The sequence below is a fragment of the Epinephelus fuscoguttatus genome, linkage group LG15, assembly GCF_011397635.1.
Source record: "Epinephelus fuscoguttatus linkage group LG15, E.fuscoguttatus.final_Chr_v1".
NCBI lineage: Eukaryota > Metazoa > Chordata > Actinopteri > Perciformes > Serranidae > Epinephelus > Epinephelus fuscoguttatus.
Window position 1 is genome coordinate 33,290,017 of NC_064766.1, and position 19,941 is coordinate 33,309,957.

The 19,941-nt window shown below is 40.1% G+C and overlaps 1 protein-coding gene across 7 annotated transcripts in view; it reads right to left on the reverse strand.

Moving 5' to 3' along the window:
- Positions 1–19,941, reverse strand: part of tnr (tenascin R (restrictin, janusin)) — a 269,429-nt gene that overhangs the window by 66,852 nt on the left and 182,636 nt on the right. For 5 of the 7 annotated variants that reach the window (XM_049597850.1, XM_049597846.1, XM_049597849.1 and 2 more), the window contains exons 16-22: positions 16,348–16,450; positions 15,477–15,566; positions 12,023–12,156; positions 11,730–11,859; positions 7,254–7,520; positions 2,840–2,959; positions 2,341–2,484 (exon numbers count right to left, since the gene is read on the reverse strand). In XM_049597850.1, the coding sequence (XP_049453807.1) occupies positions 2,341–2,484; positions 2,840–2,959; positions 7,254–7,520; positions 11,730–11,859; positions 12,023–12,156; positions 15,477–15,566; positions 16,348–16,450 (988 nt within the window). The remainder of the gene's footprint in view (positions 1–2,340; positions 2,485–2,839; positions 2,960–7,253; positions 7,521–11,729; positions 11,860–12,022; positions 12,157–15,476; positions 15,567–16,347; positions 16,451–19,941) is intronic. The other 2 variants (XM_049597852.1, XM_049597851.1) reach the window with 1 other exon arrangement.

The following is a 19,941-nucleotide window of genomic DNA, read 5'->3' on the forward strand; positions in this document are numbered from 1 at the left end:
GTTGTAGTCAAAGGAATGAGGAATGTGGTTTTAATGCAATGGGATTTCCTATTGTGCAAGATCAGAACATTAGGAAAGCACATTGAAAGTAAATCTCAGTGCTTAGTCAGGCAGTATGCACTCAGATGCCACTTTAGCAGAGACACCTAGCTAAAACTCAAGCATGCAATAGTCCTGCAATAAATCTGACCTTCATGAATATTATTAGGGGGTGGTTCAACACGTTTATGTCAATAACAGAAACACCTCTCTGTCTGCAGTCAACATGGTTATAACAAACAATGAAACCCAAATACCCAAGAAGCAGACAGCCTCCCCAGCCATCCGACTGCCAACATAACACACACATCCGTCGCTGTGTGACTGACAAAGGGCCCAAGAAGAGATCTGAGACAGAATTTTGTTTTTCTGTCACTGCCTTGTGCAGACGCAGCTCAGTCCTGACCTCTAAAATCATCCACCACATCTCCGATTTGTGAAAGTGTGAAAGACAAAGAAAGGGCTACACATTTTTCACACGCACGTCTCACGCAACAGTTAGGCTTTCTTTTTAATCCATGCAGCTGTCTGTACTGGCTCTGTCGAGGCTTGCATCTCAGCTGCATCTTACAGGCATACACCGTGACCTGAAGCATTTATTCCCACGTCAAGCCTAATAAAACACAACTACAATTTACTCCCTGTGAAATGTTTATCATTATTTTGTAATTTCAATTTTCAATTTTTCATTTTATCTTTACTTTTCTTATTATTGGACCTTGTTATTTGATTTAATTGTTTCTGACGGCATGTTTTCTCTTTTATTGCTGTTTGATTCTGTATTGTGTAGTCTCTTATCTTAATGTCTAGAGCATTTTGAAAAGTGGTATATAAATAAAGTATTCTTTAAATATTTTTCATCCTATCCTTGTCCTGCACACTGCACAGAAAGTTTAGCTGCTCCTTTGCTGCTCGACGCTTTAAAACGCTTGGACCAGACGGGACTGATACAGAAGTTGATTCATTTGGCTGGTTTGAGATAAACTGCGCCTCTCCAGGAAAGCTGACGAGATCAGGAGGCAGCAACAGAGTGCGATGACAAAAAGCTGTGGTCAAGTCGGACAGTTTCCAGCTGCCTTCGGTCTGTACATAACGCCAGAGAATACTCGCATCCTGTTAGATCTGATTCCGATTTATTACAGTGTTATCAGCCCCATCTATCAGTTTGTTCACTGTCCCCAGTTGTTTTAATTATGACTGAGTAGCCTATTAAAATGCTACACAGGCGATCGGTAATTTCTGTCCATTCTACATGAATTCTCATGTAAGTCAGCATTGTGTCAGTTTGCTGCAAATCAGCTGAGCAGACCTGTCACCCTCAAACTAAATGAATAAATTGAAAACATTAATAGTCAAACACAAAGGAAATAAATACAAGACAACAGCTTTCATTGAGCATCAGTCAGATATTGTCAGGGCTTCACATCTGTGCAGATGTTATTTTAAGAATCCTCACATCCCCCGTATGACAACTTACTAGGTTGCTCATTACCTCAATAAATAAAACAGTACAATGTTAATTAACAATAGACTATGTTCAGTTTATGATCTGTGATATGAATGTATTTAGTCTCTCACCATCAGCCAACACGTATTCTGTGAACAGAGTAAACCTTCAAATGAAACAAAAAATAAAATCTCCAATTCAACAAAAATGAGAGGTTTATATAAAAGGTCATAATGTCAGTCGACATCTAAACCAATCAGCTTTTACGTCAGGGTAGAGCTAGGCGTTCCCCATCGTGCCTCAGGTCTTCCAATCAGTAGAGAGCAACTGCAGCGCCTGGCTCTAAAAGCCTGCTGCCACCTCGATCCTCTGAGGTTATCGTATTCTACATATGCCTGACATCAGAGCAGGTCGAGATCAAGCTGACACGAATTGTACCGGCATGCAATGTACACTGCAGTGATCAATTCTGTACAAGCAGGGCTTGAATGAGTCTAATGTCATGTGAACACTTGTCACGCGAGTGCTACGCTGACATGACATTTGCAGTCTAGACACGGGGTTATAGAAATACTGTGCTAACCCTCAAACTGACACCAATTCCGCCTAAATAAAAAACAAAAATCTTAAAAGTTAACTGCTGCTGAAGCTTTCATGTTGACTAAAAAGTGGAGTAATCACCCGCTACTGATTGGTTAAGGCAAAACAATATAACTTCCCCACCTGAACATGAACAAGAACAACAAAATTGGCAATTCTGATTATTGTTCTAATGCATCAGCAGTTTGGTTGGTTGCATTGCTGATCTCTTCTATTCTATATGATCCTAATAACGTGTCCTTATCATTTCCTACCTGTGAAGACGGAGGTGCTGACCACTTTGCTCTCCTGACTCCCTCTCACTGCGTTGAGGCTGATCTCGTATTCCGTAGCAGGAAACAGGCTGGACAAGGTGTAGTTGGTCACATCGCTGTCAATCACCACGCTGTCCACTCGACCTGCAGGAGACATCAGAACAGTTGCCGTCACTCTGACCTCACACTTGGCCAGGTATACTGCTTAGCCAGCTGCTGTGCGTTTTGCATTGCAGAGTAAATATTTAATTAATGCGGAATTTTAATTAAAAATTTAATTAAATTTCACTGATAAAATGTTATCAATTAATTAGGTAGAACAGTGTGTGTAACAGGGTTGCCTGCTACAGAATAGCAGAGAGACCTGCTGCAACAAATGCCATGTTCATTTAACTGTAACATGAAATCGCAGCGTGCCGGCGTGTACGCTGATATATTGAACATCATGTTATCATAATGCAATGAAGACAGGCGTTGGAGGATGTAAAGAATATGCTACCTCTGGCTGACTGGTAGGACAGCTTGTAGTATTCAAATGGAGCCAGTGGTTTGATCCAAGAGATAGTCACTGCGTCTTCAGTCACATCTGACACCGTCATCTCTTTTGGTGGGTCCATGCCTAGAAGGGAGACGATGGGTGTTAGTATAGGATCAAAATGTTCCACAGTGGAGAGCATAAAGAGTTTATGCTGCTCCCCGAGGTACGACCAGAGCATTATGTGGTATGTTACCAAGCAAGTGCAGGAATTTACATAAAAATCAAAAAGAATAAGTGTCCTTGTAAAAAGTAAAGTATTTCAGTAATACTTGTTTCGTCCATTTTTAATCTCCTCTTCATTTTACATACATAAACAGACCTGTCCTTGGTCTGTAGAAGCACAGGCCTTTTTAAAAAACAAATAAACATCAAAAGATTTTACAGGAGAAATCTAGCTGCATCCAGATTAAAGAACACAATGGGCAGCATTAGCATTGAGCCTGAGCAGAGGAGATTTACCCCCCTGCTGACACTTTGTTTTATGTGTCTCCTGAGACTATCGAGCCGCCCTGGAAAAGGTTATGGCGAAAACAAGGTGAGCAAACAATTAAACTGATGACAGGTCCTTAGCTGCTAGAGCAAGAGACCGAAGGATAAAGAAAGTTAGAGAGGGGGAACGAAAAAGACAGAAAAAAAAAAGACAGAGCAGGAGGAGATTAAGCGATCACTTCCATCTCTCTGTTTGGACAAGAGGCAAAACAGGCAGTGCTTGTAAGCCAGCCGTTTCCATTTCCTCTTTGAAAAGAATAATGGCTCGTATTCACAAGCAGAGCGGGCAATTTATAACTCCTGCCCTTAAGCTCATTTAAATTCAACTTGTATGACATACAGTGGTAGCATTTTTATATGTTGTGATTATTCATGCATGCATATCTTAGTCATTATGTTGCTCTGGAAATAGTTCTGACAGAGATACACTGCTATTGACTGGATCCCCCTGGAAGATCACAATTCAATTTGCACCGTGTAAACTAATAAACGAATGGGGCCCTCAGGCTGAGTAACATTAAAGCACTGTTTGAACTGACCATAGCGGCAAAGTCAATATCTAAGTCTGGTAAATAACAAACCACCTGCTATAACTGTGGTTAAAACAGGACCACACAACATTTCAGATGCAGAAAATGTAACGCTAAAAGCACATCTAATTACACAAGAAAAGCCAGAGTGCAGTCTCTCATCAGCGCTCCCATTCAGACATGCGAGATCAAAGCATTACCTACAGTCTAAAGACAGGTGCAAAACATACTGTACATCTGTCTCAAAATCCCTGTCCAATTTCACCCTAAAAATCTGCTTATCATCATATGTGGGTGAATGTAGAGAGAGAGAAAGAGAGTGCTCGAAGCTGCCAAGGTATTACTTGAAACTGGCAATGTGATCAGATGACAGCATGCAGGTGTCTCTGGCAATGATGCAAAGTTAATATCTCTATTGTTCAATGCTGACTTTCATCTTTCTTCCATTTGTCCACAGTCCTCTCTTCTCTTCCCTTTTGATGATTTTCCTTTTGTCCTAACTTGCTTTCCTGTCTTGTCCATTGTCTCTCTCTCAGACGGGTTATTCCACTGACCCTCTTCTCAGTAACTCTCTTCCCAGATGTGAATAGCACACTCGTAATCAAAAGAAATGCTTCTGAGAGCTCCTTCTGACAAAAAGCCAATTAGTGAAAAATTACAGGGTGATACTGTATAATATATTAACAGAGAGAGAGAAAGGTGTGAGGGGTCATTGTGGCGCAGTTGGAGGAAAAACATTTTAATCAAAAGACGTGGATAAATGATTGAGAAACTCTGAATAACCAAGGAGATAAGATAAAAGGAAGAATAAAAGCCAAAGAATAAATTCAAAAATCTAAAAACAGTGCAAAGCAGGAGCAGACGACTTCTCTTTAAAGTAAAAATGTGAGCCCACACATTGCACCTGTCCTCTTGCTCTTCCTGTCTTTGTCCTTGTCTGTATTAAAGAACCATTTGTCAGCAATTTCTTGAACACGCCATTGTGTATGAGTTCAGAATAAACATTATACTGCATTGGATCATTATACACGCTGGCTGTTGACTCAAATTTCATCCATGTGGCAAACCCCAGTCATCTGATATCAATGGAGAATAAAACAAGCTTGTATTTTCGGTGCTGTGTCTCCAGTTCTGGCAAAGGAATAGAAAGGAAAAAGCCTCCAAGGCAGATCTCTAATTACAAAACTCATTCTGCTGTGGGTTCTGTGCAAATGAAATGCTAAAACAGCAGTTTTGCAAATACATATTTAATTTAAAATCACTTTGTATTTCCATTTCTTACAATGACTTTTCTAGTCTTTCCTTTCGCACTCCCTTCAGTTCTTATTCCCAACCTCAGTTTTTCCTCCTTAAATCCTAAATGGGATTCAGACACATTCCAGTTTAGTTCCAACTATCTCAACAAAGCCCAAAGAGAACAGTGCAGCGACTCGTAAATGTGATCAACATGATTACAGCTCAAACAGTCAATCAATTGGTTAGTTGATCAATCAAAATACAGATGATGATTCTTGAATTTGTCTTGCAAGAAATAAATGTCAAACATTACGTAGTTACAGCTTCTCAAGTTTGAGAATTTGTTGCGTTCTGTGATAGTAGCGTGGGTGTCATTGGGCTTTAGGAAATTATGTATTTCTTTCACTATTTTCTGACATTGTATAGACCAAAAAACGAATCAATCTGCTGAGGGCTTAATAATATAAATAACTGTCATTTGCAACCCTATACTCACCCCACTCAAATGATCATTTATATCTATCAATTACTCACCCCGTGTTACATTGAATTTGTGATTAAACATTTTTCTTGCATGCCTCTGGTGAACGAAGAATCCAAGAATGGAGAAAATTCTTGATGAATTGAAGTAAAAGGGGCCCATGTTTTTCAATTTTTTATTAATGGGTTAATTGCAAGCAGACAACCAATCTGGATATTCCAGATACAGACTAACAAACTGGTGATGGCTAACCAACCAGGCATCGTCTTGATCGACAAACAATGGAAGAAGACCGAACATGAGAAGCTGGAAAAATACCAAGGGCTGAAAGAGGAGCTAGAAAAGATGTGGGGAGTAAAGGCAACAGTGGTGCCAGTGGTAATCGGAGCACTGGGGGCTGTGACCCCCAAACTGGGAGAATGGCCCCAGCAGATTGCAGGTACAACATCTGAGGTCCCTGTCCAGAAGAGTGCAGTCCTAGGAACAGCTAAGCTACTGCGCAGAAGCCTCAAACTCCCAGGCCTCTGGTAGAGGACACGAGCTTGAGGAAGACACACCACCACCCTCATGGGAGGGATGAGAGGGACTTAAGGCCTGTACCCTGTAAAGTTTTCTTTAACTATTTTACATTGTGAAAAAGGTATGTGTAACAAAGGTATACATTATCAAATTGGGAGATGTTCCAGTACATTATATTCTGTCGTACATATGGAAGAGGGGTCAATGTTTAACAAAAGCAAAACTATATCAAAACATCAGTTTACAAACTCTCACACAACTTATGCAGTATAATCCAAGTCTCATTTATCCAGTTGTATGCTCAGTACCACTCAAACAGGCAGCCCTTTCCAACTGGGAACTGAATTCAAAGTGAATATATGTTCTCCTCAAAGCCAGACCCCATTCAGAAAGAGTAACTTTACCTCACAGAACACTGGAGATGCTGATCTACCGCTCTACCATCTGTTTGTGTTCTTGTGTGACTTTTGTATTTTGAACTTTACCTCAGATCCAGCGAAGACCCACAATAACACAAACAAACTACTAATCAAGGCAGCAGTAGACCTGCAGCTCCCATGTTCTGTGAGGTGCAATTACTGTTTATGTCAATGGAGTCTGGCTTTAAAAAGATACCGATAAAGTGTCACTTTTAGTTCAGTTCTCCGTCATAAAGGGCACAAATTACTGATCATAGGAATGACTGAATGAAACTTTGATTGTACTGCTTGAGTTGTGTGAGAGTTTGAATATAAATGTTTTGATATAGTTTTGATGTTGTTAACGTGGACCCTTTTCACTTAAATTCATCAAGATTTTTCATTCACCATGGAGATGTACAAGCAAAGTTTTGTTCACAAATTCATCTTCTTCTTCTTCTTCTTCTTCTTCTTCAAGTTACACATGGTGAGCAATATAAATGGTCATTTGGGGGTGGAGTATTCCTTCAGTTCATAGGTACAGAAAAACTCATGCGTGCACAGAAAACAGCGTAGAAAACAGTATGAGGTCAGGATGCATACTAATAAAACAGATCTCAGACAGAGCCATAAACTTTTACAATGCTGCTCATGTTCATCTATCCTCGTGTCATCCCTGAGCTACCTTTGACACCACTCATCCATGAAATTGAGCAGCTCACCTGTAGTGAGTGATGCTGTAATGGGCTCAGAGGTAACATCCCCCTGTATTGTGATTAGACTGATGGTGTACTGAGTGGACGGCAGCAGCCCCTGAACCAGTGACCTCGTCTTGGAGCCGTCCAGCGTCACCTTAGAGGTGTCGGTCCCATCTGCAGAGCTGTAGCTCAGGATGAAGAGGTCAGCAGGCGGTGCTGGGGCGCTCCACGCCACCGACACTGAGTCTGAAGTCACCTCTGACAAGTAGAGGTGGGTTACGGGCCTGATTCCTGGAGAAACGGGGGTTTAAAAGGTCACCGGAGAGTTTTCAAGGACAGGTAAAAATCCGGCCACAAGCAGGAAACAGTGAAAAAAAGGAAAGAAAACAGCTGTCGTCATTATGGAGATGACAGACAAGCAATGCGGTGATGGATGGAAGCAGTCCTGGATGATGTAAAAGATCGTTTATAATACAGTTGAGAAAATTAGCCTTGGGTGTAATCTTGATGGGGCAGGTGAGAGTCAGAGCAGACCACAATCATGTGGAAGTGATGATTTAATTGGTCATAAAAAAAGAGAAACTAATGAGATTATCCGCCATAAAAGATGAAGATGTGATGGGACTGTTCACAGGAAGAAAATGGAGAGATGATGATGATGGTAGCAGATGCTGTTGTCAAAATATATGACCTGGACGGGAGATGATGTAATGAATATGAACCAGCACAGCAGCTGACACAGCAACAAATGCAAGATGATTTGAATTTAATTAGCCATGTGTGGGTGTATAAATAGCAGGGAAGATGCAGTAACTTTGACTTCTCCTTTTCTGATTCATCCAGACTAAACTGTGGAGTCTTCTGTCTGATCAATCATCATTTGAAACCTGGATGTTTATTACACTGGTTTGCATTTATGTTCTTCTCTTTTATTGTGTGTCCTACATACATAAATAACACAAGGAAACACTCATGCAAACCTCAAAATGTCAGAACTCCTCATGGTGTTGCTTCGATGGTTGATTGTGGATTAAACACTGCACAAGAAGGAGCATCAGTGTTATGCAATGGCCATGCTGGTGGTAGTTATGATGAAGATGCCGTTGATCGAGATGACAGAGACGTCTTTTGTAGAGTTAGATAATAATGCTGTCAAAATAAACGCAGTAATTTTTGGGGGCCTTTGCCTTTATTTAACAGGACAGATTTAACATGAAGGGAAGAGGAGAGTAAAGATGACATGCAGCAAATGGCCGCCGCGGCATGGATGCTGCCTTTGTACATGGGATGCCCACCCTAACTACTGACCTACTGGGCATCCCAACATATGAATTTTTTGTGATTAATTTGCATCCTGGCTGAAGTGGATAAAGACAATGACTTAATTTTAGATGGTAGAAGTTGGATCTTTGAGGGGAAACAAAACCCAAAGATTTGCAAAGTCAAATTTGATTACCACAGAAGTAATTTATCTCTGGGCAAATATTGAAACCTCTAATTGAGAAGGCAAGTAATGCTTTGGCTAAATGGGTAGCTAAAAACTGCTACCCAATTAACACACTTGAAGACGATGGACTGGGAAAACATTTGAATTGCATCGGCAGACACCGCTTATAATCTACCCTTGAAAGGAACCATCATGTTAAGACGACACAATTTATTTGAAGGCTAGAGGGTGCAGCAATTGAACATGCTTCAGTAAGCAAAAGATGTCATTCTTACAGGGGATTATTGGACTTTTGTCCATAATGATAACTACTTGGGCATCAAAGCGCACTTCAGTGATAATGAATGAAGTCTGACATCGTTTGCATTGACTGTGAGTGAAACAGGAGAGAATCTGTGTTCACAGCTTTGAGGATGCTATTAAACAATAGCACTCTAATTTAAATAGACTCCTTGTTTCATTTTACATTTAAATATCCCATATTATAAGCTTCAGTCTTAAGAATAAAAAGCGATAAATTACAGCAAACTGGGTGATTAATTACAGATCGACAGCCCTTATTAGAAATGGTTAAAAAGCAAGTAAAATGCAGCGACAATGACTGTGCGGAGGCAGTGAAGGTGATGTGTGATGATAACTTGGTGAGTGACCTTCTGTAGGTCTTAATGATATTTTGGATTTCATGGCACACATACAGACAGAGAACAGAAGATGTTAATGAACTTCTACAGATAAAGGTCAGAATACTAATCATGAGAAGTGTGACTCTGACTGTGAAAAAAAAAACTGTACAACGTCTTCTTGGGTCTGTATGAGCAGTCTAAAAAAAAAACCCCTGATGATGTTATCGCAGTTATCTCACTTTGGGGGCTTCAAATTTACAACCCAAAGCTGCTTCATAAACTGGGGGCATAAAAGTGTTTTTTTTTTTTTTTTTTTTTTTTTAAAAAGAGCATTTACTTGGCAAGAAGGATAAAACAAACAAACACAACCAAAAAAAAAAGAAACATGCAACTGGTTAGAAATGCAGGGACAAGCTTTTTCGGAGCTTACTCCTTACTAGGGACTAAAGGTGCAGGATATCTTGGCTTCTTCCAAAAGTGAAACCACTGATGGGATGTGACGAAGCCCTAAACTGTTCACTAGTGAAGAACTAATGAAAATAAAGCGCATTTTTCCTTATGGAAGGGTTTTCAATCTTGCTGCTGTTAGCAGACATATCAACATATATTAAAAGGACAGCGAAATCACGACCCGGTTACTCGAGATAATCTGCAGGCCTTTTTGTGAGCAGTTTCATGTAGGAACTATTTTCTTTTTACCTAACTACGACCACCAACCGGTTCACTGCGCAGAAGAAAGCGTGCATCTACTGCATCTGCTAGGTCACCTAGCAACCCTGAGCTAGGTAACATTGCAGCTCAGCCGAGGAGGACGCCATTAATGTTTACATCTTGCACTATCAAGAGCCTCTCGTCCATGAAATGATGCAAGCTTCCTTCTGCATGATAATACAGCTGGCAGGTGCTGCCAACAAGGTCTGTGGATTATTTTGAGTAACCAGGTCATGATTTCTGGAAGGCTTTGCTGTTGTGTTATTCAATTTTTCTTTTTCAATTTTTTCCTCCTCTTTTTGATGCTTTGAGCACCACAAGCAGAGTGCTGTCTAGTTCCATTACATATGAGGGAAGACAGACTGGTAGAGGGTAAGAACAAAAATAAGTATTTTGATTTTGGGGTGAACTGTCCCTTTAAAAACCTTGGAAAATAATATGAATAAATGAAAGAATTAATAAATACATGAATCCAATAAAAGTAGATACACACTAACAACCACTATAAATGAATAATCCTCTAGTGCTGTCTGAGTGTAAAAACACAACTGCACTGTTAAATAACGGAAGGTTTGAAGATAACTAGTTCATATTCAGTGACAAAGAGACAAACCAATAGTGCTCCAAAGGCAGTCTGGAATATATAAATTTAATCAAAGTTCAGGATCAAACTTTCACCATGTTTTTTCCCCCCTATGATGAGTTCACCTGAGCGCAGGTAGACAGATGTTGCCAATATGGCCAAGTGAACAGAGGACGAGTAGATGACAGGTAATTAATTATTTTTCCTCTGATTCTCTTCATCTGTCATTTTATCATTCTCTCATCTCTCCTCTCCAGATGGTTAGAGTGGTGTTACTTAAAAAAGCCACAGATAACAAAACATGATGAATGCGGTGATGATGACAACTGCCACGGCGGTCACAGTGAAGAAGCAGAGAGACGATGATGATGATGACGAGAGAGGTGAAGGAAAGAATGACAAATCTGACAGCAGGTAAGCGTGTGCCCATCATTCTGACACCACCCTTTGTGCGACTGAAAATCACGAACAAGAACCAATAGTTCTGAGTAGACTGACAGGCAATCCCACATATAGTTCGATGGATACACACGACGAGTCTGCGGAAAAGAGAACTTTGTTGTGATTGAAACATCGAGCTGAGAAAGAGGAAGAGCGGTGTGTGCTGACGGTAACAAGAATGACAGGAACTTAGAGAATGGGTGTTGAAAAGAAATCAGAAGAAAAAGAGACATAAATACATTTGGATGCAAAACAGAGGGGCAATTAGGGAACACTTGTAACAAGCTCATTAGCTGACGTGAATAATTTACCTCCACTAATTGCTTCCTCAAAGTATTTTAAGGCTCTCCATTTTCTTTTCGTGAGACTCACCTTACCTGCTGCCACACTTTGGTTCATTATATTCTCCGTTCAACTTCATTACGCAACACTGTTGTTAAAACTGTTATAGCTTTGTGCAATAATAGGCTGTTCTTTCATGTCTTTATCTGAACAGAGAAAACACGGTGAAGTGAATTTATCTTAGCGCTGTCTGATAATAGAGTGGATTCAAGTGATACTGTGCTGCGACCTTGATACTCTACCAAAGTTTAAATCCAACTGTAGCAAAGACAAAGACAAAGGAGACGATAATGGGGCACAAAAATAACACCTTTCACCTGTTCTAGTATATAAAACTTTACTATTCTCTCTACCTGTGAAGGCATCTATAGTAGCTGCAGAGCTCTGCTGTCGTCCTCTTCTTGCTGCCACAGTGATTGTGTACTCAGTCCCAGGCTCAAGGTCGACCAGAGTCGTAGTGGTCACATCTTTAGGCACCGTCAACTAGAAAAGGAAGATGCAGGTAAGCACAAACTGAATAGGATTTCTTTGAGACTACTTGATAATAAAAGGTCATAGCCTTGTTGGTCCTTCTGTGCATAGTATGCACCTGCTTTTTACACGTGCTGCGTTTTATCTATCAGTGTTCATGTGTTCAGTTCCTTACCTCAGTACTGATGCCAGAGGAGGAAGTGTAGGTGACCTTGTAATGGTCAATGGGGCCCTGGACCACGCCCCACACCAGAGTGATGGTGTTGTCTGTAGAGGCCGTTACAGTTAGATCCATGGGCACATCCAGACCTGATACAGAGGAGACAAGATTTCAGTGACACAGTCTCTTAAATGTCTTCAGCAGAAATGGAAAATACGAAAATAACTTTTTGTTATATTTGCTGAAGCTGTCACTACATCCACACAGAAGAACATGAGATGGATTATCTGTTATTAAATCATATTCCTCCTCCACGTCTACTGCTCCTTTTGAAAAACAACCATCAGTGCTGAGGAGTCTCTAACGCAGCTGTTGATCATGTCAATCACTACTCATGAACTGTGGTCAAACTGTCAGTCTAGGCAGGGCTGCATTGTCTATTTCTCATCTCAAATGTTTTCAGAAACATATTTTAGTGTACTGTAAAATGAGAAAGGTAGTCTGTTTTAGCTGAAGTGTTTTGCCTAGTTTGACAGTTTGACCACAGTTCAAGAGCAGTGGCTGACATGACAGCTGTGTTAGAGTCTCCTCGGCTCTGATTGGTTGTCTTTGTTCACATGCAGTAAAGCCATTAGAGGCACTATGAAACCGCAGAGGAATATGATTTTTTTTGGCTCATTATCTGGCTCATTTAGTCCTCTATGAATATAGAGACAGTTTCTGTAAATACGACAAAAACATATTTTTATTAAAGTTGCCAACTGTGTCTTTCATATGCATGAGCAAATTAGCAGTGTCATTTACCCACCTGAGTGTGTGTACACCAGCAGGCTTTACGGGTAACAATTTAAGCTATTATGTGACATTTCAAGGACCCTCCTACTCATCCATGACAAATGTCCTATCACTGAGTTAAGTGTAGGCAGTGAACGGGACATTACCTTTTAATATTTACCTTAATGGTTCATTTTTGCTACGTGCACCTGTCACTCAAGACATTTTTGTGTGTGTGAAAAGAATTAATTCATCTGCTCATAATAAAGTACTTTAACATCCAGGTTTTTGTATGTGCACATTTTAAAAATTGCAGATAAACTATCTTTTAGAAAGAAGATGCTTTTTAAAGTTAAATTTTACAGCTCAAATTATGCCTTAATGTATTTCTTTATTTATTATTTTTTACATTTATTTTGATCTTGATTTGGTCAGCTACCCCAAAATGTTATTACTTGCGGAAATTACACAATGCTAAATGTAACTGAACGCAATTTCTTTGTTGACTACTGAAGTTATAATCAAATGTTGTGTTCTAGGAGGTTTTCTGTCTGTTGCTACAGTATTTTGTCTCATACTATTGTGTTTTAAATTGTTAAATTCTGTATTTAATCTTTTTGTATTAGTTATGTTCTTATTTTTGTCCTTTTCTTTCCTGCAGTGACAACCCATCTTGCCCACTGCATCATTCTCATTCAATCCTTGACTGCACTGTTTGCCTGAACCCTCAATGTTTTTGGAGCTCCTTGTCAAATAGATTTTTTTCTGGAAAAAGTAAGACAGAAAGAAGTTCAACTGAAGCCACCGTTAATGGAAACGATGCTTTCAGCTCTCAGAGACTCATACTTATAGTAACATGAGCACTGTTGTATGCCAGGAGGTGTTGTCATATTATTTAAAGCTATTTGAGAAAGATGTGATAGCTGTAGTGCATTTCCAAAGTTCAAAGAGAGTGCACAAAATAGTGGGGTAGAAAGTGCTTCTTCGTAAAGCAAATGGAGGCATAATTTTGCAAAGTGCAAAATACCTTCCACCATTAAAATGATTGAGACAGGAGGAAAGATCTGCTTGAGTCAACGTGATGGGAAAGATTAGCAAAGCACCTCAGTGCACCAACATTTCACACCAAAGGTTAAATGGGATCCTTTCTGTCTTTCCGCCATAACAGCTCAAAAAACAATAAAAATTCAAATAGCTGATGGAGTAGGTAAAGCCATTAGCAATTAATGTTACAGCTTTAAAAATGCTGTAATGGGAACTTTGACCCCAGCTGGTAATATAAAACACCTGCTTAAAATGGCTGAAGTCTTGCCTGAATCTGATTTGTTTAACCTCACTAAAATGGCTTTTAATGACTGGAACAGGAGCGCTGACCCACAGCACAAACTAAGAATTACATGGATAATAAAAAACAGGCAAACCAGCCTGCTGTAAAGCCGGGAATTCTAATACAACACTGCTCTGATTTACTAAGCGTGTCTTATGCTGGTCTTACATCAAACAACTTCTAAGTGAAGACACTCTCACACACATGCCGGCATAAAAATCCTGTGAGTTTTACCTCAGTTGGTGTGCGCTCCGTGATCTCGATCGTCTGGTGTAAGGTGGTCATAAAACTCAGCCCCAACTATCAGTTAGTCTTTTTCTGGTCTCTTGGTTCAAACAAAATTGAATATGTTTAATGTGTTTTCAGCCTTAGCACATGCTAATAGTGAAGAATTGATGTACTCTCTCCAGCACCAAACAATAAGCCGCAAACCGGGTAGCCAGTAAACATGGAGGGGGGACTCTGGGGAGATGCAAGAACGTGAAGAAGTCTTGTTTCTTTTGGACTACTGAAAAGGAGAAACTGGAGGAGCTGTGGAGTGAACAAGAGTCTGTGTTAAATTCACCGTGTATCTGATCCACCAACCGGCACTCATTTTAATGGAATATATTAATTTTTGAAATTGTTCGCCTCTCATTCCGATCCCCTCACACAATATAGTGCAACTTACCAACAGAGGTCGGTGGCGAGTTGAGGCGAGAAATCTGATTTGTTAAGTTTATTTTCATAGATTATATTGATACTGAAACCCTTAGTTATTAGTTCAAGGTCCACACAGTTTAACACATTCATCGTCACACTTGTGATTTGGCCATGTTGTCGAGGTAGTTTGCTGTCTGTGTCAAGTAGCTGTTAGTCATTCACTCTACAGCAGTAAACCACACTTCAAAATAAAAGCTCTGTGCCGGAAAGTCACTCTACATCAAAATAAAGTTTGTATTTTTACAAACTTGACATGTTTGCGATTCACTGGTGGTCCATTCAGAATGGATCCACGACCCACTTTTGGACTGCGACACACCAGTTGGGAACCACTGCTGTAGAAAATGCAGCCATTTATTTCTGGTGTTATGTGTTTTTGCAGACATGTAAGAGATTGTTCCTATGGCTTTGTTTTTTTAAAGGGAGTTTGGCGTAGTATTTTCCACCAGGAGAAGGATGGGAATTAATCTCAAAAGGAATCTAGTTTTAATTTTGCAAACTGTGACCCTGCAAGATCCACAGTCTCTGCCGAATCTAACATTGTCTTTAGATGTGAGAGGGCATCAGATTTAATCTTTAAAAAGTCTTCTCAAAATCAGTTCAAAGTGTTCTAGTGTATGACTGGCATCACATGCATCAGTGGAATATAAGCAGTAATTCACTCACCTGTCCTGGCGTTCATTGTTGCTGGTGTGCTCTGGTTGCTTCCTTTCATGGCAGAAATGCCAATGCCATACTCCGTGCCTGGAAGCAGGTCTGAGGCATAAAGTCGAAATGACACTGGTTACTAATTTAATGCACAGCACAGCAAGAAGAAACATCACATGGACGTGTGTGCTTCACACACTCCTCGCAGTGAGTGCCTGTCGATTAGATGAAGTTTTTCATAACAGCCCAATTAGCTCTACATCGGTGATGAGGCACATTTACATGAACAGCAGTATGATTTCTGAAGAACGCTGATTTTTTTTTTTTCCCCCCAGCATAATTGATCAGTTTCAAATCAATTCATTGTGTCCACAGTGAGTTTCTAAAGCTACAGAAATGAGATGATGAGGAATGGAAATGAGCGAGAGAGAGTGACAGAGAGAAAATGAGAGTCACAGAGAGGGGATGAGGGTGGAGGCAGCATTGATTGCAGTGGCCCAACAGAATAACACAGGGACCTTTTGCTTCTATTCTTATGCCGGCCGTGCCCTTTGCAGCACTGTGGCCTTTTAGAAAAAAAAAAAACATCTCAGCTGACCCCTCCTTCCTGACAGCCTTTCAATACGCCCGCAGGACAACAAGCATTTCTACAGATACAATCAGTAGCCCCGTCAGCCCGGTGTTAGCTGTGGAGATAATCCTGCCATGTACAACACACAGGCACTTCCCAGCTTCTTCAGTACACATTCGATGCACTGCGATAATACTGACGGCATAAGGAAAAAACACTGAGCTGGGGAAAAGGAACTCTATGAATGTTTATGGTAAATAATTCAATAGAAATTGACTACACAACAAATGAATGAATTAAACACTCCTCCTCACTTACCTGTGAGAGAGGTCTTTGTGGTGGCTCCCTCGTTGCGTGGCACAATCACTTTATCATACTGGTCTCCTGCTAAAGTGCTGTACACCACCTGGTAGCCATCCACCTACATTTAAAAATATATGTTTAAACGTTTACACCAAACTGAGGGAAACATTTTTAACAAAATGAAGGAAATACCAGGCTAACAGCTTTAAATTGCTTCATAGTATAAATGGTGTATTTTCCATTAGCCCGGTACAATATTTGTCTCCTTGCCAACACTCTGCAGAATCATGACGATGAATTAATTTTAGTGCTTAACAGGCGTCAAGACAGACTAGCTTCATGAGTCTGGTTGTATAGTTAGTGAGCCCTGGAAATATCATTGTGACTACTGAGTGAAACAAGAAGATTTACTACATTGTGACCACTTCAACCCAGTAAATGTGTTTGCTACATTCTCGGTATTGGCATTTATCGAGCTGACAAAATGCAGACCGACCTGTGTGTGATGATAAAGCGCTCCATTCAACAAGACGGAGTTAAGGAAAATTGGAGGAATAGAAACTTGCTGCTCTAGGTTAAGTATGCAAAAAAGGTTGAGGGAGAGTGGAGAGGGTCGAGGGATTATGGGCAAATTACTTGTTATTTTTACAAAAGGATGCAATCATAATATTCTCTGTGTTTTTAAGGGGCACCTAAAGGTTGTGCTGAGATCCTGTGGAAGCTATGAAGTGTTTCAGGATAGCCCACTACACTTATTAAAATGAAATATACGAATATGTAAAAGATAAAAGACAAGAAAAAGACAGGAGGAGACTCTTGTATCCAAAGTTTCAACATGAATAGCCTCCAGTGGTGGAAGAAGTATTCAGAATTTTCACTGAAGGAAAATAACCTAATATATATATATATATCAGACTATAAATGTGTTCCATTTCAAGTAAATGTCCTGCAGTAAAAATCGACTTAACGGGTAAGTTCAGTATTTTTCAAGCTATTTTTGTGTCAAAGGAAGAACAGTTTTTGAAACCGGTGCAGCATTGAGTGATAGCGCTGCAGCCAGCAGTGGAGGAACGAGCGCAGTTTATCCTCTAAGAGCATGTCCGCACTGTTAATTTACATCACAAAAAGTGCATGTTTGCCACTGACAGGCTCAGATTGTTATTCTAAGTGTCTGACATCATTATGGAAAGGACAGAGACAGACCTTTATGGTGAAGAGTATGATGCTTATTGTTTAACAGGAACCTGCCCTAAAATCACCATCGCCAAACCAACCAGCCTCCATTCGACTAAACAGTTCTTTCATCATTATAAAACACACTTCATTCAAAGCTGACAGAAAATAAAACTCACAGAAACTGTCTAGATTCGTCTTTCCACTGTTCCAACATTCACCATTGGTTGATTAACCCTTTATTTATGTGAGAATATGCTGGTGCTATACACACTGAAATTACTATTCATTTAAATGGAGTCCAATGGATTTGGCAATGGCAATTTCAGGCCATTTCTGGTTAAACAAAAAGGACCTTATATTCTAATATCAGACATATTATTATGGCTATTCCATTTAGCATGCAGAAATCCTACTGGCTATTGCCAAAAATGTAGAGCAATGGATTGTGGTTCTGAGACGCGACCAGTAGCATACCTCTAGAAAAAATAACTGAAGAATAAGATACACTCTTTCTACAAAATATGGCAACCTTTTATTAACTAAATGGAGAATCTCCTCCCCCATATGTTTGAATGAATGTCTGCATGTAAAGCAAAGCATGCAACTGTGAATAAGACTACCCTCTCTCTCAACCACCCCCCACTCATTATTCTCCCCAACATTTTTGTCATGTAGTACTTAATTTTATTAGTTAAATTTTAATTTGCATTGTTACGTGCCAATTTATTTTATTGTCTGTTAATCTATTTTTGCAGCGTTTACAATGTAAAATTGGTGTTTATTTACTGTCAAATTGTGATTGTGTGCTTTGTATATTTTGGGGAAAAAAAAAACAAAAACAAAAACAGAAAAAAAAACCCAAGAAAGGATCTTACTCTTAAAAATATTAATCTGAACCTGTCAGTGACAAAAACAAGCACTTATAGTGGATGTAAATTTAGTGTGAACATGCCCTGAACGGTTACATTGCAGCCTGTTTTGTCTCCATTAGTCACTTAGACACAAAAACAGGAAAATAGGGTCCACGTTAAAACAAACCCAACTTGAACATTAAAGGGATAGTGCACCCAAAAATGAAAATTAGAGCTACAGGCTACAATGGCTAAAAACAGAGTTCAAATGACGTTTTTCCAAACAACTTTTTATGTCGGGGCTTCCGGACACTTGGATCATTTCGGACGAGCAGTATGGAGATATTTTGTGGTTTCAATTATGTGTTTTTGGACGTTTGAATCTGGGGCGCCGTAAGCCTCCATTAGGTGGAGTTGTGCTGCTACCCCCTCTCCCCTTGGATCTCCGCAAGTGTTGTGAGGACTCTAAAACTTCACCTGAGCCTCCCTCGGCATATGGGTGAGTAGCAGACGTTGCACTAGACGTTTTCGTTGCTGGTCATTTTGACCGACAGGGTCATAAAAATCCAGTCATAATCTATTTTTGCTGGTCATTTTAATTTTCATTTTTAAATGATAATAAAGATATTCAAAGACATTTAGTTTTCATTCGTTCGTTTTTAATAAATCCAACAAGCAAGTTATAAAGTGTGCATTAATAAGGACATGAATGAAAAGATGAACAGACATCCACACACCTGTGCCATTAGGCATCGCCCTGGACACACCAGACGGCACTAACGTGTCACTGACGTGTCCGGTGTGTCCAGGGCGTTATGTAGATATGCCTGTAGGCTCGGTGACACAAAATTAAAATTGTAATGAAGTGATTAGGGTATTGAAAAATGTGTTCAGTTATGCACTGTTGTGTTTTTTTAAATTATAAACACTGTATTTTCTCCTCACGTTCCACAGTGCGTGCTGTTATTTTATTTTGAAAATTGGCCGGATTCTCTCGTCTTTTCTGTGTCTGACTTCCTGTTTGGTACGATCCGCTCTATCCAGCTTGACAGAAGCGCTCGCGGCTCGCGTGAAAAACGCCGAACTGAAGCGCTGCCTCCGCGGGCGCTCCGCTCTGCTCAGCGGCCTGTGTGGACAGTCAGATAGGTTAACATGGGCACTGACTGAAAACTGCCTCCGCTGCTGGGCACCGTGCTTCGGTTCTGCGTCCGGTGTGTCCAGGGCATTATGTCAACAATGCTACATGAAGCAGATGAATGACTTTTTCTCTGCAGTGTGAAAACGGCAGCCACTTAAACCACTGACTGTGCGCACTGCCGCCAAGTGGGCAGGGGTGGTAATTGCAACCGGTCAAAATGACCGACGGCCTTCAGATTTTCCGGTCATTGTTGTAAAAAAACGGTCAATGACCGAGAATTTCCGGTTAACGCGACCCCTGGTGAGTAGATAATGGGTGAATTTTCATTTTTGGGTGCACTATCCTTTTACGTAAAAGTGCAGTAGTATATTCAACAAACTGCTACAAAATAAAATTCCTCTTTTTTTTTAGGCTGACCAGATTATTTTATCTATATAATCAATA